The sequence below is a fragment of the Nerophis lumbriciformis genome, linkage group LG34 (assembly GCF_033978685.3).
Source record: "Nerophis lumbriciformis linkage group LG34, RoL_Nlum_v2.1, whole genome shotgun sequence".
Taxonomy (NCBI): domain Eukaryota; kingdom Metazoa; phylum Chordata; class Actinopteri; order Syngnathiformes; family Syngnathidae; genus Nerophis; species Nerophis lumbriciformis.
The window spans coordinates 24791099-24808956 of NC_084581.2; the positions used below are offsets into that span (position 1 = coordinate 24791099).

The following is a 17858-nucleotide window of genomic DNA, read 5'->3' on the forward strand; positions in this document are numbered from 1 at the left end:
TAACTTATGAGCCTTTGTTTACTTACTACTGAAAGTCAAGTTGTCTTGTATGTTCACTATTTTATTTAAGGACAAACTTGCAATATGTTTAATGCACTGTAACAATTCTTGTTAAAATAAAGCTAATAATGCAAGTTTTTGTGGTCCCTTTTATTTAGAAAAGTATCAAAGTATCGAAATACATTTTGGTACTGGTACCAAAATATTGGTATCGGGACAACACTAATTTGGACTTAAAACGAAAAGTTTAAATAATGACCTAAACCAAATCTCAGTTGAAGGCAGCAGAGAATAACAAATGTATTTGACAAAATGTCCCTGTTTTTTTGTTGTTGTTGGTCACATTAGATTTTTTTACCCAACAATTGTGTTTATTTTCTTCATGGTCTCCAACAGATACACTGCTAATTGTTTAGCATTGGTTTCTCGTATGACTGATCAGCAGAAAACAACCTTCCTGACAAAAGCACTGACAAGTGATGAAATTCTTCAAATGAAAATCAAGTATGTATCTTTTGTCTACATTTACTATCTTTTAATATCTTTTATCTAGTGCTGTTAAAACTTTCAGGACTTTCTTTCATTTGTATTGCACTTGTATTGAAAGGCTTGTTTTCCAACATCCAAATATAATTTGAGATGATAACTCAAAATTATACCTGAGCAAGACTCTGTCAGAAGATGCACTTTGATTGTGTATTTGGTTTTACTCTCCAGGTCCTTTGAAGAAACCCAGCTGACTGATGTAGACAAAGCCCTGGTATTAGCCAATCAAGGCTCTGCAATATGGCACAAGGAAAAAAAGAAGTATACCCAGTGCCAAGTGGTATCAGAGGACTTGTCTCGAAATGTTGTGGCAATCTGTGGTGTTTTGCTGCCCAAAATTGCTCCAAAAGAGGCTGTGCAGGTAAACCTTTCCTTTTTCACATAACATTTTCTGTTAGTCCTTTTATGTGTGTTTTATAATTTAGGTTTAATGTTGATTGTTATTCACAATAAAAAGGATATGGTGCTAGTGGACTCAACCAGTCTCAATCTGAGAAGATTGGCTTTGGCTGTGGCGTCCCAGAAGCCTGTGCTCCTAGAGGGGCCTATCGGATGTGGTAAAACTGCCCTGGTGGAGATTATGGCTGCCCATACAGGTCATGCAAAAACTACAAACTTTCTGAAGGTTCAGCTTGGGGATCAAACAGATAGTAAGGTAAGTCAAAGTGCAACTCAAATGCTATTAACAATGCTGTTGCTGTCTGTGAGTGCCTGTGATTGTTTCCCAGCTTCTGCTTGGTATGTATCGATGCACTGACATACCAGGAAAGTTCATATGGCAGCCAGGAACTCTGACACAGGCTGTGACTAAAGGAATGTGGATTTTGTTGGAAGACATTGATCATGCACCACTAGATGTGGTAAGTACTACCTTAGGTGTGGTTTATTTAAGTTAGTTTAGTATTATGTGAGGGTGGTCGCGGCACGTGGTTAAATTCAAGCCCTGTATATGTGTGTGTTTATATATATATATATATATATATATATATATATATATATATATATATATATATATATTAGGGCTGCAACTAACTAACTATTCGTCTGATAATCGATTAATCTGTCGATTATTACTTCGATTAATAATCGGATAAAAGAGACAAACTATATTTCTATCCTTTACAGTATTTTATTGAAAATGAACAGCATACTGGCACCATACTTATTTTGATTATTGTTTCTCAGCTGTTTGTACATGTTGCAGTTTATAAATAAAGGTTTTTTTATTTTTATTTTTTTATTAAAAAAAAAAAAAAAAAATTGCCTCTGCGAATTGCACATAGCATAGATCCAACGAATCCATGACCAAATTAATCGCCAACTATTTTTATAATCGATTTAATCGATTAGTTGTTGCAGCCCTAATATATATATATATATATATATATATATATATATATATATATACATGCATACATACAGTATATGTGTGTGTGTGTATATATATATATATATATATATATATATATATATATATACATGCATACATACAGTATATGTGTGTGTGTATATATATATATATATATATATATATATTAGGGATGTCGCTCTATGAAAATGTATTATCATGGTTATCATTATCGCGGTATTTTTTAAATGTGCTTAAACTGAAATCTTTTAACCAAGTTTTATTATTAAAAAAACACAAACAACAGATTGAAAATTATTTCCATGGTAGGAGAAACGTTGTAGTTAAAAACACTGTTTCATGGACCTTAAGTAGAAAGTTGAACGTGCATATGAAAGCAACACAAGCATTATACACAAAATAATATGGTAGAAAAAAATAAATAAATAAATGTGAACATTGTGCATGATACCAGATATCACTTTATGGACATAAGAGATACAAAAATAAAAACAAATGTAAGAATTTTGCAAAGTGGCAGCTGATGGCCATAAGACGTAACTGCACTTTTTGTCCATGTACCGGTAGATAAATATAGTGTTGATGTATGAGATTTAGTCTTACACATAGGGCTGCACAATTATGGCCAAAATAATATTTAAGATTATTTTTATCAATATTTATATCATGATTATTCATTATGTTAGGTAAAATAGTGTTGGGGTGTGAACGCGACGCCATCATGTAGTTTGTAATGTCGAATAAAAAGTTTATAGATACACGTTATCCATATATTTAAAGACAAATATTTGTCTTTTTGTTCATTAATAGTATCAACGTGTCATCTTTTTCTCATTACATGTCTTTATGTCTACATGTAAAGCGACTTTGGGTACTTAGAAAAGCGCTATATAAATCCCAGTTATTTTTTTATTTTTTTTATTTTATCTCTTATTTTTACATTTTCATAGAGAGAGGTATTTTTTGTTATGTACATTTATATGTCCTAATTTATGTAAATGTAGATACTGTATCGGGACAGATCCATTAAGAGTTTGAGCAGAAATATGTCGTATAAAAATTAACTATACACCATAAAATATTAAGAAAATATAAAACACAAAGCAGTTTGGCTAATGAAAATGAAGTCTAATAAACAAGCTTTGTTGTTCTCCATCAACACCAACAGTTTGGCCAACAAAAATAAACAGGAGTGGTACCTCTCATATCGAGTACACAATCTTCACAGCCTGCGTTCAGTTGGATGAGATGACAATACATTATAGCTAGTATTGATGTTATTTGAACACTGATACAGTTTGCAGTTAAGTAAAGGACGAGTGAACATCCCAGTAAACAAACTAAAGACTTTATAAAAAAAGTTGTGACAACGTTCACGACACATCGCCTGCTTCATGTTTCCTCTCGATAACTCTGTCACAGCAGCTGAAGGACGCTGTATTGAGAAAATAAATGCAACATCAAATAGTTTTCTCCTTTGCTGTATACTTTGTGTGGGACAGATGCGTCTGTCTCCAATATTGTCCACACCTGTCGCCATCTAAAAACTACCGCTCTTACACGCACGCCGAAAGTCCACGGAAATGAAGTGAGGGAAAATAAAGTTAAACCAAGCGTTTGGCTCTGTTTACTCCGAGGGCAAAGCTCCGTCGCAAAGTCCGTATAGTTGTGTTCCGCCATGTTACCGTATTTCAAGCTGAACGACGCATGTGCGCATGCGCCAGCGCTGCTGTGAGTTTGGTTCCGGAAGTAAGCAGCGATGCAAATAATTTTTTTTAAATTTTAGTTGGTTTTTTTTAAGACTTTAGGTTAGGCGGTGGCTCTTTGTTGTTAAGACGGCTGCCTTAACAACAAAGCGCTGCAAATCCTTTTCAACCTATAATTAATTAGGGGCGGTATAGCTCAGTTGGTAGAGCGGCCGTGCCAGCAACTTGAGGGTTGCAGGTTCGATCCCCGCTTCAGTCATCCTAGTCACTGCTGTTGTGTCCTTGGGCAAGACACTTTAACCACCTGCTCCCAGTGCCACCCACACTGGTTTAAATGTAACTTAGATATTGGGTTTCACAATGTAAAGCGCCTTTGGTCAATTGAGAAAAAGCGCTATATAAATGTAATTCACTTCACAAATAAATACACCGCAAAGACAAGATGCTTAACATTCAAACTGGTAAACTTTTAGCTCATTTGGAATTTGATGCCTGCAACATGTTTTTACAATGCTGGCATAAGTGGCAAAAAAGATTGAGAAACTTTAGGAATGCTCATCAAACACTTATTTGGAACATCCCACAGGTGAACAGGCTAATTGGGATGAGTGGTTATAAAAGCAGCTTCCATGAAATGCTCAGTCATTCACAAACAAGGATGGGGCGAGGGTCACCACTTTGTGAACATTATACAGTACAGGCCAAAAGTTTGGACTCACCTTCTCATTCAATGGGTTTTGTTTATTTTCATGACTATTTACATTGTATTTTGTCACTGAAGGCATCAAAACTACGAATGAACACGTTTGACAAAAAAAGGTGAAATAACTGAAAACATGTTTTATAGTCTAGTTAATTAAAAATAGCCACCCTTTGCTCTGATTACTGCTTTGCACACTCTTGGCATTCTCTCGACGATTTCAGTTATTTCACTTTTTTTTGTTAAGTACTTAATTCCACATGTGTTCATTACGGTAATAGTTTTGATGCCTTCAGTGACAATCTACAATGTAAATACTAATGAAAATAAAGAAAATGCATTGAATGAGGAGAAGGTGTGTCCAAACTTTGGCGTGGTCTGCTCTATACATAATATATGTTCTGTTGCACCTATTGTACACCCAATACAGACACACATTTAATCTGCTGTAAAATTTTCTTTTTTTCAAGGTATCTGTCCTCCTTCCATTAATGGAGAATAAAAAGTTAATGATTCCAGGACGGGAGGATAGCATTGACATATCCCCTGGATTTCAGTTCTTTGCAACAAGAAGGTATGAATGCCATTAAAAAAAACATATATCTACTGTTTGTCCATCTGTAACTATTACATTAATACAGTATACTACAAAATGCATATTTATAATACCTGCAGGCTTTTTTCTATCATGTGTGGCACCTCTTGAAATATACAATGACTATGATCTTATTGGTCAGTTATGGAAAAGATGTTTGTTCCGTGGACAGAAATACATTTTTTCAGGGGACAAGACATTTTCAGCAAATCAGTAGCCCAATGGGCGGTCCATTTACTGTTTGATCATGAATAAGAACCTCCTGGCCTCAGTCAGAACACTGAAGTGGTTCTTTCAACATGACAATGACCCAAAACATACGGCCAAGACAACAAATGAAACACTTTAAGAAGCTATTGTGGCCTAGCCGGTTTCCTTACTTTAATACCATTGACAAATCTGGATGTAGTTTATGTTCTGTCTTACCATAAGGGCTAAACTTTAATCAGCAGACGATCAAATTATTGTGCATCATGTGCATACACTTCTGAATGACTGGCCCACTGCACATTTCATTCATCCATTTTCTGTAACGCAATTCCAATGTAACCCACACCCACACAGACTTAAGTTAACATGACCATCATCTTTGTAGTTGTAATTCCGTGCAGCGCTCGCAATTTGTAGATGGCACGATGTGCACCATGAACTCCATTGTAAAAATTTGTTTTTTACATTTGTTTGTTCTATTTTATTTTATGCTTAAATTTGCCATTTTCACATTGATTAAGTTTGAAGTTATGTTACCTTTAATTTGGTTATTATGGTGTCATTTTGATCATTGTTTTGATTATATCATAATTGGAATATTTGAATGATAAACAAATGTGCTGTGGCAGTTGTGGATGTCACCAATGTGGCGGTTTGAGGAAACACTCGATTGCTTTTCTATACTCGTTTTTAATGGTGAACTGTCAACATGGGAATGCTGAACAGGAGTGAAGTGAATTATATTTATATAGCGCTTTTCTCTAGTGACTCAAAGCGCTTTACTTAGACTTAAGACTTAGACAAACTTTAATGATGCACAAGGGAAATTGTTCCACACAGTAGCTCAGTTACAAATGATTGAAAAGATGGGAAGGACAATGCAGGTATAAAATAGACTAAAAGCAATATTAAATATAACATATATACGTAATATTTAAATAATATATGTACAGTATATGATATATACTGATACATTATATTAAATGTTTATATCATATATATACAATATATAACAATTACCATGTACAATATTACAGTATACGTAACAGCTGCAGCATAAAATAGAGAGTAAATCCAGCAGAAAATAGTGAAACCCATTATCTAAGTTACATTTAAACCAGTTTGGGTGGCACTGGGAGCAGGTGGATACAGTATCTTGCCAAAGGACACAACGGCAGTGACGAGGATGGCGGAAGCGAGGATCGAACCCTCAAGTTGCTGGTACGGCCACTCTATCAACCGAGCCACGCCGCCCCAAAAGTGCTTAAAGTTTTTTAATAATTATGCCTGTGTTGGCCCTGCGATGAGGTGGCGACTTTTCCAGAGTTTACCCCACCTACCGCCCGAGTGTCTCTGGGATAGACTTCAGCACCCCTTGCCACCCCGAGAAGGAGACGCGGTAGAAAATGGATGGATGGATGGATGCCATGATTTTACCAGTCTGGCCCACGAGGGAATAGTTTTACATCCACGCGGCCCCTGAGCTAAAATTAGTTTGACACCCCTTATTTAGAGTCTTCAATGAACCTAATACTAAAATTCTAAAATACAAGTAATACAATTAAACAGTTGTACATGAGATTGTTGCTGGTGTTCTTATTTTCTAAAATTATGCACTGTACTGTATGTTAAAAAAAAAAATCTGGAGTTAAGTCATGCTATAAATGCACAATTTGCAAATATGCTTGTAGTAGCATATCCATATTTCTTTGTATTACTTAGTTTGTGGTAAAACATAAATTAGAGTTTGATATCATATTCTCCTTTGTTTCGGATAACAAAACAAACTAACTTATTGTTTTTGTATTAAAGGATGAACTACAGTGATGGCGGTTGGCACAAACCACCACACTCCAATGCAGCTTTACTTGATAAGTACTGGACAAAGCTGCAGATTGGTAACATGACTAGAGAAGAGCTGAAAATGGTAAGTAATGGATGCAGAATGTTTTGAATGTTGTTCTTGTTCTATCTACCCGATGCATGTAGCCACCTGTAATGTCACTGATTGCATTAGATTTAGACATATTTTGTTTACCAGTGCAAACAGAGTTTGGAATTGGGGATTATTTTGGAGTCGATTGATATTTATTATGAAAGTTGACAATTATCATTTACATAGAGCGGAGCAATTGCATTACAGTCATTTTATGACTTGTGTCTGCTGAGTATGTGCTTGTGTGCTCTTGCACGTGTCTTTGTGTTGTTCAGATCTTAGATTAAATGGCTAAATCCTCCCAGTTTCTTTTCTTCTAATGTGTTTGCATCTCATCGAAACCAAATAAGATACAATGGGCCAGATGTACTAATATCCAAATACCATGCGCTAAACAGCGTGTGCAAACAATAAAATAGCGTGTACTATAGGTAGCCATGTTGCGTGTGAACTTCTAACACATCAAGTGCAATTAAAATATGGTGCTGACTGCCCTATTTAAATGAGGATTTTGCATGCATACAGAGTTTTTACTACAGAGACACTTGATAATTTTCTGCACATTCGTGTTATCATGCTCCTACCTGTGTGCAATGTGTTGAACCAGCACACATCTATATTCTGTAACACCTTTTCTGAATTGTAATCTTGACAAGAAAAAAATATGCACACTGACACCTAATGCTGTTCGTGCATTTGGAATGACTCAAACGCAAGACACCAAATTTAATTCATTTTAATCAATCATCAGTCATCCAGCAGCTAAAAAATTATAAAAGGAAATTGCTGTATAGAAGATCTGTCCAATATCTTTTACTTCTATCAGTCCAATCCAAAAGTGTTGATACACACACGTAGGACACAGGGTTCTGTGTCCATCAGCTGTTTTTGCAGCGCGAGCACCTCTTTCCTCACAGCCGTTTGTGTCTGTGTCAGATATCACATTCTTTTTCCCACATGCTAAATAAAATGCAAAAAAGAGCTCCCAAAACTTTGATGAGTGTTTATAAATCACATTGCGCATGCTGTTTAATATATTTGCATCTTCTCCCAGTATTGTGGGTGTTTTGGAGATTAGCATATATTCTGCATATTAATGAAGACAGAGACACAAAATTAATTTCCCCCCATTATACTGCTTACTTAACAGACGCTATCCACTTTGCACACATTTAGTCGATCAGCTTTGCGTTTTATTTCAAATGTGCATGGTTTTGAGTATACGCATACCTTATGTAAATCAGGCCTTATGTGTGTATTTGCAAAGATAAAACAGAGGTTTTATTAATTGTATTATGTCCTTGAACCACACAAAGTGAACATGAGACTCGCCATGCATTGCACTCAGCTTCCCTGTGTCATTGTCATATCAACATACCGCATAGGAGCGTCTAAAGTACAGTACAACAAATTAGTAGTAATTACCTTTTGTATATTTGTGTTGATTACAAAACTTCTGCATGAATGAGCCCTTATTTGACAATCTTTCTGTGCGTAGGTGGTAATCAACAAGTATCCAACACTGACAATGGTGGCAGATCGTCTCTTGGATATTTACTGCCTCCTGACGGGTGAGAGACATTTAGACCCGTTGTTACATCAAAACTCCCGAGAAAGCCTTCAGTGCAAGTCTGAGGAGAGACCCACAAAGCTGGAGGGCAGAGCACTGTCTCTAAGGTGAGGACTAGCCCACGATGAAGCTTGTTATTTTCATTTTGCGCTTAACAGTAGACACACATTGCTTATAGGTTGTATTCAGCTGATGTCACATCAGGCTTCATTACCGGTAAATATGCAAGGTTCAAAATGGTGGTCAAGCGAGCGTCTTTTGTCAAAGCGTTCTGAGCTGCAATTTGCCAATCAATCAATCAAAGTTTACTTATATAGCCCTTAATCACAAATGTCTCAAAGGGCTGCACAAGCCACAACAACATCCTCGGCTCAGATCCCACATCAGGGGAAGAAAAAACACAACCCAGTGGGAACAACGAGCAACCTTGGAAGGCACCACAGATGTGGAGGAAAGTGATAAGTTAATCATATTTAGCACTGATGGTCCTAATATTACAAACAGCTCCTTGGTAAGTTTCCCAGGAAGTGGTTAAAGTAAACATGTTTGTTTTGTCGGTACAAGTCGCAGGAGTTCCTCTGGTATTTCTTCAAAAAGAGAGATTATTTTGGAGGGAAATATCCGTTGTACATACATTCGTATCTGTTTCAATAGAACCCAGTTGGAGTTGGGACGCGTTATCTTTAATCTCCTTTCTAATTTTTTTATTAAAGAAATTCATAAAGTCATCAGCCGAGTGGGTGGAGCGACCCGGGGAGTCCCTTGTTGGGTTAGCGAGGCTACTATACTGAAAAAATATTTAAGATGATTAACAGTGGTTATGTTGACAATAGGTCTATCGTATTACCGTTGCGATGCGTGTGTTCATTTATTATTTGTGTAAGAACACGGCTATCAATTATAGTCTGGAGCGCCACGCACAGATGGTCTAACCTAACCATATTCATATGGATATTTCAATCTGTCCTCGTTAAGCGCGAAAAATTAATCTGGTTTTAACCAGTTTTCGCTGAGACCAATGACGTTAAGATTGATGTCTCTAATGACCTCATTAACTAATAACGTTTTGGAAGACAATGATTTGATGTTTAAAAAGCCCATTTTAATAGGCTGTTTTGAGGAATTTTTCTTTCAAGAAAAATGCCCTATGCTTGCATTGTTTAGGCTGTTGAAACTGTTCAAATCATGAAAAGGATAAACATTTCTTGGGAGTTCCTTGAGAGGTAATCAAGAAGGGTGGAAAAAAGCGACGACGAAAAACGCACAGGTTTGCAATGATCACTTCCCCTTCAAGTATTATCTTGATGTTTTTTGTATTTTATCTTGTTTCGGAGTTCTTAAAACACTAGTATTGCTACGCGTGTTTCGTAAACAACCAACTCGGCGAGTGAGCAAAACCTAGAAAAGTTCAGTTTTTTACCAAAGACAGCAATCATAAATAAAGCTTTCATCACATACAAAATGTTAAGATCTATAGTTATATTTTGATAAAGACGGGGGAAAACATGCGTACTCATAACAACGCGTGCAACAGCAACAATGTTCATGGTCGAAACAGTTACAGTCAGCTCTGATCACTTCTCCGTCTTCTTTCACAACTAGCCAGGTGTTGAGTTATTATCTTAATGAGTGGTTAAATTATTAACTAAATTAAATTAAAAATATTAAATCAAAACTATGGAGAGCTACTCACATTTTATATACCGGTACGTACAAGGAGGCGTCCTCGTAAGACGCCAAGTAAAATCTTGAAATGCAACTTTACCCAAACAAAAACGATTCATGTTTTATTCTTGATACCAATTCCGTTGACCCAGCCACTCACACTTTTTCATCTGTTTTGCCGTGTAGAAGGACGTCTGGAGCACCAGATAGTTCGACAACTCTGGGAAGGCGACTATTGGATAATACTTGAAATCACTCAACTATTTTTTTTTTTTGACAAAGTATAGGGATCGGTCTTTTTGCATAGTTAGGTTTTTTCGCTCATATCTGCTTTTAGTGGTTAGATCTAGGCTCCTTGCATACTCAGTTTGCACACTGTTTGCTGCACGGTAGCCATAGTGGTTTGTTTTTTGTTCACTGGAAGTAAACAAGTCAGAAAAAGTCTCGTGACTGAATACCGTACAACCTATAGAGCGATTCGCATTCCTCCCAGGGTAAATGTAGGGGAGCGATCATATTACGCTGCGTGTGATTGGACAAGTTTGTCTCATGCAAGACAGCATTCTTGCTGATATTTTCATTTGTGTGTGTTTTTATTCATCTAGGGATTTACTGAAATGGTGTGAGAGGATCAGTGTCGATTTTGACAGCACGTCTCCAACTACAGCACAGCATGTCTTCCAAGAGGCAAGCGAGTTTTGTGTTTGACTTCACAATGAGTGAAATATCTATCCAGTGTACAGAAAGTGAATATCTAAAAAAAAAAAAAGGGAATAGATGTACCTGGTGTTGCTGTTAGTTACACCTTTAATTTAAAAGGATTCTTCAGTTCAAAATGTTTTTATGTGCCGTTCCCACATACGTCTCATGACACTGTACACACTGTAACGTTTTAGTTTCATTTTGCTGCCTGTTTGACAAAATAAATACATCAGCACATCCAGTCGCAAACTAGAGATGCGCGGTTTGCGGACACAACCGCGGAGTCCGCGGATTATCCGCGGATCGGGCGGATGAAATTAAAAAAACTAAGATTTTATCCGCTCGCGGGTCGGGTCGGGCGGATTAATTTTTTTTTTTTTTTTTTTTTTTTTTTTTTTGCGGGTGGCAGTTAAACCAATTCGGAAATATATATACATAGTTAAATGTTGTTACCCACATACGAAAAACGAGCAGGCACCTGCTGCATATGCCACAACAGAAGAAAAAAAAAGAAAAGAGATGGACACTTTTACGGAGCGGAGAAGGGACGCCTCGCCGGGGTCCTGGACCGAGGCCCCTTCCCCCGAGAGGGCCCCACCGGGAGCCGTAGCTGAAGCGATCCGCGAGAAGGGCCCGACGCACGTCCAGGGTCACTACCGTGCCCACCGCACCGACACCCCGCCTCGTCCGCTTTCGCCGCGGCCGGCGTCACGCGCAGCAGGTAAGCAGCTTACCTGCCCGCCACCCCCGTGGCCGGGGGCTCGTAACATGGGTCACTCCGCGCGCTCCGCCCGCGCAGCTTACCTGCTTGCCACCCCTGTTGCCGGGGGCGCGTAACAGGGGTCACTCCGCGCGTAGTGCGCTCATGAAAGGGGTGGGGCTCACCCTGGTTGATATAGAGAGCAGGACGGTGGCCATGGAAGTTGGAACCCGCTAAGGAGTGTGTAACAACCCACCTGCCGAATCAACTAGCCCTGAAAATGGATGGCGCTGGAGCGTGGGCCCATATCTGGCCGTCGCCGGCAGCGAGACGCGCTTGGAGGTGCGCTCAGCGCGGCTCCCATATGATTGCGCACTGGTGTGCGTCTGGGTCGTGACAGCGTGGCACGCGAATGTCTGTGCATTGGATCAGTCTCCTTTCTTTAACAGGCAAAAGCTTTATAACCTCACCATACCTGCCAACTTTTAAATCAGAAAAACCTAGTAGCCAGGGTCCAAGGGCCGCAGGCCCCGGTAGGTCCAGGACAAAGTCCTGGTGGAGGGTTCAGGGCTTCGCCCCCCGACGCAAAATGACTATTAGCATTCAGACAGGTTAAAATGTTGCTAAAACCATCACTTTTCTATCAGTCACAGTGACTTTTCAAAACAAAAATATTACAGCAAAAATCATATGGGTTGATTGACATGTTTATTCTGTAAGCTAACTTCAATAGTTTGAAATTATTTTGACAGTTAATGCCAGTTATCCTGTCAACCTTTCACAAGACTTCAATTTGTTAATTGAAAGTATAAATAGTATAAACACTTTTTACAGTATGTCGTGCTGTGAAATACAGCCGACAGGATTGCGCATGCGGTGCAGGAGAACAAAGGACTTCTTTCATTTAAGGTTTGTGATAAACCATCAAACTCATTCGTTAAAAGGACTCTATAGTAATATAAAGCGAATTTTTCTGGACATTATCATGCAAGAAAAGTTTATTTTTGGGATCGCGATCACCGCGTAATGATTTTTAAAGGTTGCATTACATTATTAACTGTCCCATGTGATCAGCCAGTGCGATTGGAAGTCCATGCTCAATTATTGCCTCCGTAAATAAAACTTCGGCATTTATCACATCCAAAGAATCTGTTTGGGCGACGAAAAACGTTGAAAGTTTTCCACTTGTATCGCTAGCAACGGCATTAGACTTGTGTTTTTTTGTCCCAACGTGGTCTTTTACATCGCTAATTCCTCCGTGTCCGATCGAAAAATCTTGTCTGCACAAGGTGCAATTCGCGTAGTTTTCACCCTTTTTTTAAATTTTTTTATTAATATTAGATATATAACAACGGGCGGATGGTGGGCGGGTGCAGTTCTGATCAAACGTTACATCGGGTGGATGGCGGATGGTTGACGACTTTCTGACGCGGTTGCGGATGAAATAATTGCCTATCCGCGCATCTCTATCGCAAAAGCTTCACTGGTTGAAACGGATGTAGTACAATGCCTCGCCACAAGTGGTGCTATAAGCTGACAGAAAGCACCAGAAACACCAGAGCTGCAGAAGAAGAAAAAGAGTGCATGGCACAAATGACATTGTCGCAACACAAACATGTTAACTCTCTGCATCTAATTGTTTAGAACTGAAGAATCCTCTTAGATTAAGGCTGAAACGTGGTAAACTAACAACAAATCCAATTAACTTAAATTCAACTTTGGCGGATTACTACGGCCATGAGGTGGACTATAAAGATTTTTAGGAATATAAAGCAGATAAACAATTTGCTATGTTTGTGATTACCCATCATCTATTTAGTAAAATCTTTTGATCATTTTTTTCACTAGGCTCTTGACTGCTTCACAGCAATGATGTCTCATCCGGAAAGCCAACTGCAGATGGCTGAGATAATTGGAAGCAAACTTAATATCTCCAAAGAAAAGGTATTTCCTGTCAAGCCATTGTCTAAATACAAAAACATTTACAGATTAAACATATGCTGTCTTGGTCCGGGCACTGTTGAAAATGCAAAGCAAGAGACTCTTAGACTCTTAGAGATCACACAAGGCCGCAGTTTATGTGACCTTGTGTGATCTAACCTCTTAAAGCATCCATCCATTTTCTACCGCTTTTCCCTTTCGTGATCGCGGGGGGTACTAGAGCCTGGATTCGTGCAGAAGGCGGGATACACCCTGGACAAGTCGCCACCTCATCGCAGGACCAACACAGATAGACAGACAACATTCACACTCGCAGTGGTTCTCAATTGTTTTCTGTTACGCTCCCGCCGAGGAAGAAGAAAACATTTTGTGTCCTCCCACTGTTTGCCGCGACTATAAATAGTATCATTTGTCTATGAAATTGTTGTAATTACACCCCTGCAAAACATAGTATCCTCACTAACATAAAAAATAAATAAATATAGATCAACTTACAACAAAAAATAATTTTATTAACATATTTTTTTAGTCTCTAACAGAAAACAATTTAAGTGCCTTAATTTGCCTGAAATTAAAGAACAAATGTTAGCCTTATTTAAAGGGAAACCTTACTTTTTTGGGGAATTTAGCCTATTATTCACAATCCTTATGTAAGACAAAAACACATTTTTCTTTTTTAATGCATTCCAAATATTAAATAAATGCCATCAAAAGTCAGCTTACAATGGAGCCTATTATATGTTTCTATATACCCCCCAAATGCAGTGCCTCTTTAAACTATACACATTTTCACAAGATCCACTGTTGCTTTGTATGTCAATAAAGTCATTATGAAGAAAAACCGGCGGCCAAGAACTAGGAACACTTTTTATTTTAACACAGCCTTTTTTTTTCTCCCGCACACCTGCCATCAAGAGTCTAAAGACAAGCCGTACAGTTTTTGTCTTCACAATAAAAGTGCTACTCCATCCTGCCCGAGCTAAACACCTATCTGCTCGACGCTGTAGCGCTGACTACATGCGCTCTGAATACGCACTGCTGATTGGCTGTTACCGCTCTGAATACGCACTGCTGATTGGCGGTTACCGCTCTGTATGTAACCAATCAGATGGTTGTGTGGGTGGTACAATGGTGGGTGCTGAGACAGAGGCAGAAGAAGCAAAGCAGCTTGTTAAGACTTTAGCTTAGAAACTCGTTCGGTACACCTCCGAACCGAAACCCCCGTACCGAAACGGTTCAATACAAATACACGTACCGTTACACACCTAGTATTTATTTATATATATATATATGTATATATGTGTGTATATAAATGTAAATATATATATATCATGGACGTCATCCACAGCTCGATAGCCAGACTACAATCCAAGCACCCGAAAGCGCTCATCCTCATCTCGGGAGATTTTAACCATGTTACTATGGACAAATCACTACCCAACTTCACTCAGTATGTCAGCTGCCACACCAGAGGAAATAAGATCCTGGACCTGCTGTACGCAAACATCAAGGATGCGTATAGCTCCATACCACTACCAGAGCTGGGCCGGTCAGACCACAACCTTGTTTACCTCAACCCCTGTTATGTGCCTCTGATCAAAAGACAGCCTGTGACCAAAAAAACAGTGAGAAGGTGGTCAGAAAGGGTCCAAGAGACACTACAGGGCTGTTTTGAGGTAACCTACTGGCAACAACCTGAGACCCCCCCAGTGTGTCTGTCTGCAGAACAGGTGAATGCACAGCTAAATAAGCTACAAACAGGCCGCGGGTCCTGACGGTGTGAGCCCCAGGGTGCTCAAAGCCTGCGCCCCACAACTGTGTGGTGTGCTCCAGCACATCTTCAACATGAGCCTTAGGCTGCAGAAAGTCCCCACACTGTAGAAAACCTCATGCATGGTCCCCATCCCCAAGTGCACGCGACCCAGCACGTCGAAGGACTACAGGCCGGTGGCTCTAACCTCCCATATCATGAAGACCATGGAGAGGTTGGTCCTGGAACAACTCCACCCTACAGTCAAGCCCCACCTGGACCCACTCTAATTCGCCTACCAGCCCCGACTGGGAGTGGAGGACCCAGTAATCTACCTGCTGAACCGAGCCCACACCCACCGAGACAAGCCTGCGAGCAGTGTGAGGGTCATCTTCTTTGACTTCTTCAGTGCTTTCGATACCATACGGCCTGGACTACTGGGTGTGAAGTTGGAGACGATGCAGGTGAAGGCCCCCTTGGTGTCCTGGGTTGTTGATTACCTGACTGACAGACCACAGTACGTGCGACTGCAGGACTGTGTCTGACAGGCTGGTCAGCAACACCGGGCCCCACAGGGCACAGTCCTCTCCCCCTTCCTCTTCACCATCTACACCATCGATTTCCACAATCACTCAGAGTCATGCCACCTTCAGAAGTTTTCTGATGACTCAGCGATAGTGGGGTGTATTGAGGATGGTGATGATGAGGAATACAGGGCACTGGTGGAGGACTTTGTCACATGGTGTGGAAAGAACCACCTCCAGCTCAATGTGACGAAGACCAAGGAGCTGGTTGTGGACCTGGGAAGGAGGAGGAGTACTCTGGCGACCCCTGTTTCCATCAGGGGGGTCGATGTGGACATGGTTGAGGATTATAAATACCTCGGTGTACACATCGACAACAAGCTGAATTGGTCAAAACACGCTGAGGCACTCTACAAGAAGGGACAGAGCTGCCTCTACTTCCTCAGGAGGCTAGGATCCTTCAACGTCTGTACAAAGATATTGAAGATGTTCTACGAGTCGGTGGTGGCGGGCGCCTTCTTGTACGCCGTAGCCTGCTGGGGCAGCGGGCTGAGAGCGAGGGACGCAAACAGACTGGACAAGTTGGTTGAGAAGGCCAGTAACATGGTGGGAGTGGAGCTAGACTCTCTGGCTGTGGTGTCAGAGAGGAGAAGTCTAGCAAAACTTCTAGCCATTATGGACAATACCTCCCACCCACTACACTCGGACCTTGCGGAGAGAATGAGCACGTTCAGTGGAAGGCTCAGACTCCCAAAATGCAACACGTTACGACACAGGAGGTCCTTCATACCGACAGCCATCAGACAGTATAATGCACATGTTCCTTGACTGCACTTAAATGTAGAATATATGTAGAATATATTTATATTATTCATATATTATATATTATATGTATAATATATTATATATATTATATTATTTATTATTATTATTATTATTATTGTCTATTGTGAGCAAACTGTAGTGCTGAATTTCCCCCAGGAATCAATAAAGTACTTTCTATTCTATTCTATTCTATTCTATTCTATTCTATTCTATATGTGTGTAGATATGTATGTGTGTGTATATATATATATGTATTAGAGATGCGCGGTTTGCGGGCACAACCGCGGAGTCCGCGGATTATCCGCGGATCGGGCGGATGAAATTTAAAAAAATTAGATTTTATCCGCGGGTCGGGTCGGGTCGGGCGGTTATAAATAAATAAATGATAAATGGGTTGTACTTGATTGAAATAAAAAAAAATTAGATTTTAAATAGATTCAGGCGGGTGGCCGTTAAACCAATTCGGAAATATATATACATAGTTAAATGTTGTTACCCACATACGAAAAACGAGCAGGCACCTGCTGCATATGCCACAACAGAAGAAAAAAAAAAAAAAGAGATGGACACTTTTACGGAGCGGAGAAGGCCCCCGACGCCTCGCCGGGGTCCGGGACCGAGGCCCCTTCCCCCGAGAGGGCCCCACCGGGAGTCGTAGCTGAGGCGATCCGCGAGAAGGGCCCGACGCACGTCCAGGGTCACCACCGCGCCCACCGCACCGACACCCCGCCTCGTCCGCCTTCGCCGCGGCCGGCGTCACGCGCAGCAGGTAAGCAGCTTACCTGCCCGCCACCCCCGTGGCCGGGGGCTCGTAACAGGGGTCACTCCGCGCGCTCCGCCCGCGCAGCTTACCTGCCCGCCACCCCTGTTGCCGGGGGCGCGTAAAAGGGGTCACTCCGTGCGCAGTGCGCTCACGAAAGGGGTGGGGCTCACCCTGGTTGATATAGACAGCAGCTAGGACGGTGGCCATGGACGTCGGAACCCGCTAAGGAGTGTGTAACAACCCACCTGCCGAATCAACTGGCCCTGAAAATGGATGGCGCTGGAGCGTTGGGCCCATACCCGGCCGTCGCCGGCAGCGAGACGCGCTTGGAGGTGCGCTCAGCGCGGCTCCCATAT

At 40.5% G+C, this 17858-nt stretch overlaps 1 protein-coding gene across 2 annotated transcripts in view; it reads left to right on the plus strand.

Annotated features, from left to right (window-relative positions):
* mdn1 (midasin AAA ATPase 1) overlaps window positions 1-17858 on the plus strand; it is a 191258-nt gene that overhangs the window by 19957 nt on the left and 153443 nt on the right. For both annotated transcript variants that reach the window (XM_061928076.2, XM_072912214.1), the window contains exons 4-12: window positions 397-504; window positions 718-907; window positions 1004-1201; window positions 1275-1406; window positions 4792-4895; window positions 6939-7053; window positions 8561-8739; window positions 10903-10984; window positions 13548-13643. In XM_061928076.2, the coding sequence (XP_061784060.2) occupies window positions 397-504; window positions 718-907; window positions 1004-1201; window positions 1275-1406; window positions 4792-4895; window positions 6939-7053; window positions 8561-8739; window positions 10903-10984; window positions 13548-13643 (1204 nt within the window). The remainder of the gene's footprint in view (window positions 1-396; window positions 505-717; window positions 908-1003; window positions 1202-1274; window positions 1407-4791; window positions 4896-6938; window positions 7054-8560; window positions 8740-10902; window positions 10985-13547; window positions 13644-17858) is intronic.